Source organism: Narcine bancroftii, chromosome 1 (genome assembly GCF_036971445.1).
Source record: "Narcine bancroftii isolate sNarBan1 chromosome 1, sNarBan1.hap1, whole genome shotgun sequence".
NCBI lineage: Eukaryota > Metazoa > Chordata > Chondrichthyes > Torpediniformes > Narcinidae > Narcine > Narcine bancroftii.
In genome coordinates this window covers 228,831,171-228,837,170 of record NC_091469.1, presented here as the reverse complement: position 1 = coordinate 228,837,170, position 6,000 = coordinate 228,831,171, and the positions used below count along the sequence as shown (strand labels likewise).

Sequence of the window (6,000 nt, the reverse complement as noted above, 5' to 3'; positions counted from 1 at the left end):
ATTACATATTTAAATTGATTAAAGCAACGTAACATTGCTCAACACTTCACTGAATGCAACAATATTTGCAAGAGAAATGTTTCCATATATAAATGTAAGAATAATCCATATCACAACAAAATTGCAGAGATGAATGCAGTGTTTGCCATAGCATGTTTGTAAACCAAAATAAAACTACTGACCTTCATACATACATAAAATCTGCTTTACAAAACATATCTGCAATCCATTTCATATAAAAACATACAACCAGATTTATATTTTGAAAATTATAACATCTCAAATTCATATTCACAGCTAAATCTGGGACAATAGCATGACAAGTTCAGGTAAACATTCTTAAAGCAGAGAAACGTCACATTTGTACAGTTAAACAATGTTTTAAACCGGACAGGGAAAAAAAAAGTGTTTGATAGCTTGCATTCTTCGGAATAAAAATAATCTTGTACCATTTTAGACATGTTATACAATTTTTTAAAAATTCTAACGTACCATAGTTATTTTAACCATGTAAAATTTGATAACTGTTTCCTCTATATACATATACACATACATACAAAAAAACTCAAAATTGCACATATTTCTTCGATTTGAACCCATGTCCGAATATGAAAACTTATTTCACTGTGATAATGGGAATTGGAATGAGGATAAACACATCTACTCAGGTTTTTTTTTGGTAGGTATATACAGGTTGGCACAACATCGTGGGCCGAAGGGCCTGTAGAGTGTTGTAATGTTTTATATGTTCTATGTAAGTGTGACAAAAAATGTGGTGCAAGTATTTTTTTTAAATTTAAAATAATCTTGGTTTGAAATAAGCAATCCTATATTTTGTACTGCATGAAATGTAAATAGTTTCCTCAAATTTTCTAACTGTAACAACTGCAAATCCCAGAATTAAAAGTATGCACGAGATATATTATACAAGAACATTCACCTTAAGCTGCAATATGCATTTAACAAGAATTCCAAATAGAAAATACAAAATGGAATTTCAAAAATGGATTTTTGTGACAATTACATTTTACATATCATTTATGGCAAACCTGTGAGGAATTTTGCTTATTACTGGAGCAAATAAAGAATAACCAGTACCTTTTTAAAACTAGTAGATCTTGTGGAAAATGTGCAGTTTATCACAGAATAAGCCACATTTTCCAATATGAAGTCTCAATAAATTAAGATATTTTTGAAATTCATCTTTTCTAAATGAGATTTCATCATAGTCGATAACTTCCTTTGTAAGGTATTGTTATTTCTGGAAATGGATCCCCCATTGGATAAAATAAAAATCTAGCACATCACCAACCTTGGTTAAATATGCAAGCTAAAGTTCAATAGCTTTATAAAGGACATATATGGCATTCCAATGCTTATTTTTTAACTAACTGTGTCTTGGCATAAGCACAAATGATGACAAGAATTTTTTTTTAATTAAAGCATTTGTACATATAGAATAATATTTCTAAAGCCGTGTGAAAGACTTTTATTTTCACATTGAACAACTTGGTTTGGACTAGCTTACTTCAAGTAGCTTTTGTTCATCAGCCTTTTCTTTAGTGCTTTATGAAGTTGCCACATTATCCCTTTGATCAACAGAGGATGAATTTTCTGTTAATGCAGACTTCACCACAATAGACACACTGTAGACTGTGTGGCAAAAATGGAAGAAAATTCATCTTTAAGTTAATTCATCTAAATATTACTTTTTTGTAATTTCAAAAGTGCAAAGTCATTCACTTAAACCAGTTGAAGTTGATTTTCCGGACATAATCAATCAAAATAATTAAATTTACAAGGTATACAAGTTTCTACAAATCATTACAGATGAAAAAAAATCAATTATTATGACAGCACCATATTAGAGCTTACAGTAGTCCTCTTTTTATAATAATATTCAGGCTCTAAAATATTCACCTTTTATAAAGAATTCCAACATTTTGCTAGATTCCATAAAATTAAATGACCTAAATATTCAGGTCATGTTGAATATTTCATGATGATTGACCAACAGTCAAAAGACTCAACGGACATCAAGGAAAATTGAAGATATTGTATGCTTAAACAATGCTATTTTTATACATTTAAAATTAAAAGTTTACTTACAAAAATATTATTTGTTACTTTTCTTGATTTGATGATGGAGGTGCTGGAAGTATTTTTCGACGTGTATATGTATTTAAAGTCTTTCTACCCATAGGCAAGAAATTAGTACAAGCTGGAATGAAAACAAGAACATGTTACCATCAACACAAACTCTATCTTCTGAGAATGTTCACGTTACCTCAATGATTCACCAAAATGTTTAATATGTACAATAATTAAACTGATGTAAGTAAAATTACATTTTAATTGCAATGGAGGAACACTCAACAGAACGTGGTGTCAGTCAATGGCATAGACAAATTAAACATGAAAGGCAACAAAATCTGAAGAAAAACACTACTGCACATGTTAAACCTTGAACACATTTAAGAATGAAGTGTCAGGATCCTTTACTGAGACTAAAGTAAGGTGAGATATCAACTATGTAAAGGAGGGAAAAGAAGGGGGGGGGGGAAAGAAAGGATGGGAAGGAGCCAAGAGGTGATAAGGGTGATAGGGTATTGAACAAAATAAGATGGGAGATGTTGAAAGAAAAGAAGAAGCCAGAAGAGTGCGGTGGGGAAGGAACAAACTGGAGAAAAAAGTGATATCAGGAATAGGTAAAGAGATGGTAAACAGTGGAACTAGATAGAGATGCAAGTTATGGGAGGTTGGGTAGAATTAGAAAATTAATTACTTTTAAAGCTGTCCAGGAAGAATATGTGTTGTTTGTCAAATGTATATTTGGCCTCACCATAGCAATGGATGAGGCAGAGATCAGACATGTCAGTGTGGTGAGGGGAATTAAAATAGCTAGTGACCTTGACTTCAAGCTTGGACCTACAGAGGGTAGACACTTGGCAAAGTGGAAGCCCAATCTATGTTTGGTGTCACTGATGTAGAGGATGCCAAGCACACTGTATCTAGTAGATTAGGTTGGATGATGTTGATGTTAAACTCTGCCTCACCTGAAAGGTCTGCTTAAACGCAGACATTTTTGAACTTTCTGCAATTACAACCTGAATCTCCTGATGGGGTGGGAAGATGTGTGGAGATGGAAGAACAAACAGGAAGTCATGGAGTGACTGATTCCTGCAAAAATCAGATGGGGTGGGGAGGAGAAGATGTGACTGGTGTTGTGATCAGGTTTAAGTGGTGGAAGCATTGGAGGATGATGTATTGGATGCAAAGGCTGATGGAGTGGAAAGTGAAGACCAAGGGGACTCGATCCTGGTTTTATCAAGATGAAGCAGAAATGTGAGAAATGAATATGCAGGCAAGGACTTTATCAATGACAGTTGGGGGAGCAATCCACGTTTTGAAGACATTTCAGATGGCTTGGAGTAGAAAACCTCACCCCAGAATGCAGAGGACACAGAGGAATTGGGAGAAAGGGATACAAGACAGGTCAGTAGCTGGGGTTTCAGTAGGTTTGTAATTAGGGTTAGTGGATTAATTGTCTCCTGAGATGGATTAATTGTCCAGGAAGGGGGAAAGAGATGTCAGAATTAGCCCAAGTAAATTTAAGGGCAGAGTGGAAATCAGCAATGTAATTAATAACATTGTGGAGTTTATCACAGATAAAAAATGTAAAGGTTCCATTATTGTCACATAATACTACATTTATAATAGAACATGCATTAAATTCTTTTTTTTGTCCACTGTAAGGCAGACAGAGAGTCGCCATTTTGTCCAACTCCCCTCACAGAAACCCTCAGCACCTGATGTTCCCCCTCCAAGAACTGAGCAGTCCTGAGCCTGCTTTGCTTCCAAGATAGGACAATCTTAGGCTATTAGGGGCTATGTTACAATCTGAAGATTGTTAAATATTTATATGCTACCAGGGAGCTGTGATCTCACTATATGGTGTACTAGGGGTGCACACATTCTCAAATTTAATCTGAATTTGGATGCTTAATCAATAAGCAAATCCATGCCAGCTGTCATAGCAAGTTCAGGTTTATTGACACATTTTACCCAGTACAGAGAAAAGGGTTTATTCCATAAACAATGCAGAAAATCAACACATACAGTGGTACAAAGCAGAAGAGCAAAAGCACCTAACAGCAGAGTTTTACTGTGAAATTAAACACGGACTACTCTGACAGCTCCAAAGGACTGTGCACTATTGGAAGTCACATTTTTGCACGAAGATTGCTGAGAATATTCATTATCTACCTCTCTTTATAGATTTATAGTATTTAATTGAATTAAAAAGACAATAGCTTTTTTTAAACAAATATCAGTTCGGCTGCAGAAAAGAAGAATTCGGGTGCATATGCACATTATACAATGTATGTGACAATAAACCCATAATAATGATCAAAAGATCAATTCGTACTAAGCAAAGGCATTCAGGAGTCTGAAGAATTTAGGGAGGAAACTCTCTGTGAGCCTGTTGATATACAATTTCATACTCCAGAACCTGTCCATTGATGGGAGGAGGGAGAACAGAGTAGGTATACTGGGCTGTCTTTCCAAGACAGTGGGGTGCAGCTTGAATTGATGTAAGTTGTGCAAAAATCTGAGCAAGCTTCCTCATCAGCTGTCACCTCCTTTAATTTTGGGCGAGGCAGTTTCCATACAATGCTGTGATGGATCCAGCAAGTGTACTTTTGAGGGTGCACCTGCAGACATTGGGGTTGGAGGGGGGTTGGTGGTAGACATCCTCAACTTAGTCTTCTGAGAAAGTAGGGGCATTGGTACACTTTTGTGATCATTGATGTACTGGTTAAGATCAAATCCCTGAAAACGTTTACCTCAAAGAACCTGAAGCTATCTCTGTCTCCATTTCAGCACTATTGATGCTATTTTTTAAAAAATTAGACATATAGCACTGCAACAGGCCAATTCAGCCCTACGAGTCCTTCCTGTCCAATTTCCACCCCATTAACCTACACCACGGTATGTTTTTGAAGGGTGCACAGAACCGGGGAGAACATACAAACTCCTTACAGACAGCGTGGGATTAGAACCCAGGTCCAGTCCCAATTACTGGCGCGGTAAAGGCGTTGCACTAACCCCTATGCCACCTGTGCCGCCCATGTTATGAGGGAAATATCCATCCTCATCAACTAGAATTTGTGATGCAAATTCATCTTCCTCTCTATTTCTCTCCATTTGTTTCATTTCACAAACATCAACATGGGGATTATTAAAATGCCCAATTAATCTACCAAACCACACACGTTTGGGAGGTTGGAGGAAACCTGAACCCCTGGTGGAAACTGCATGGTCACCGTGAGAACAGAGAAACTCCAAAGCCAACATCTGGCAAGTGAGGCAAGGATAAAACCCAGAATGCTGGTGCTTTGAGGAAGAAGCACTGACTGTTGTGCCATAGTCCTATTAAATTGCAAGTCCCTAAAATTATGTTTTTCATAGCAAAGCATTTTTGAAATAGGAAATGAAGTTCGCAGAGTCTTTTGGTAAAATGGGTTTGATCCATAGTCAAAAAGACTAGAGTCAAAACACAAGTAAAATGGGACTAGTAGAGATAAGCAAAATGGTTTATATGGACATGGCGGGCAGAGAGCCAGTTTCTGTCCTGCGCAATTTTCTCTGTGACTCATAATGGCTAGAGAATTCCAGTGCCACAGCCCAAAATGAGTCAGTCATATTTAATGCTTTTACACAGGAAATCCTCCAGGTTTCGGGAAAATCAAATGCAAATTGGGTGACTAGCTTTTGAGAAGCAGTGTGAAACTTACATTTCAAGGAGGGGCATTGCTATTCCCCGCTTAGCACATGGCAATTTCCTACTTGATATTTTGCAGCACTAGGACTTAACAACAAATTGAGATAACCAGCCTTTCTAGCTTACGTCAGAACTTATCAGTTTTGATGAAAGAATATCAATCTGTTCTTCACATATGCTGTCTGACATGCTGACTATGTCGCACCATACTGTTT

The 6,000-nt window shown here is 36.5% G+C and overlaps 1 protein-coding gene across 9 annotated transcripts in view; it reads right to left on the bottom strand.

Moving 5' to 3' along the window:
• Positions 1-1,565: 1,565 nt before the first annotated feature.
• Positions 1,566-6,000, bottom strand: part of ppip5k2 (diphosphoinositol pentakisphosphate kinase 2) — a 148,423-nt gene continuing 143,988 nt past the window's right edge. For all 9 annotated transcript variants that reach the window (XM_069892389.1, XM_069892399.1, XM_069892406.1 and 6 more), the window contains 2 exons: positions 2,110-2,221; positions 1,566-1,653 (listed from right to left, as the gene is read on the bottom strand). In XM_069892389.1, coding sequence (XP_069748490.1) covers positions 2,124-2,221 — 98 coding nt within the window. In that variant the 3' untranslated portion in view covers positions 1,566-1,653; positions 2,110-2,123. The remainder of the gene's footprint in view (positions 1,654-2,109; positions 2,222-6,000) is intronic.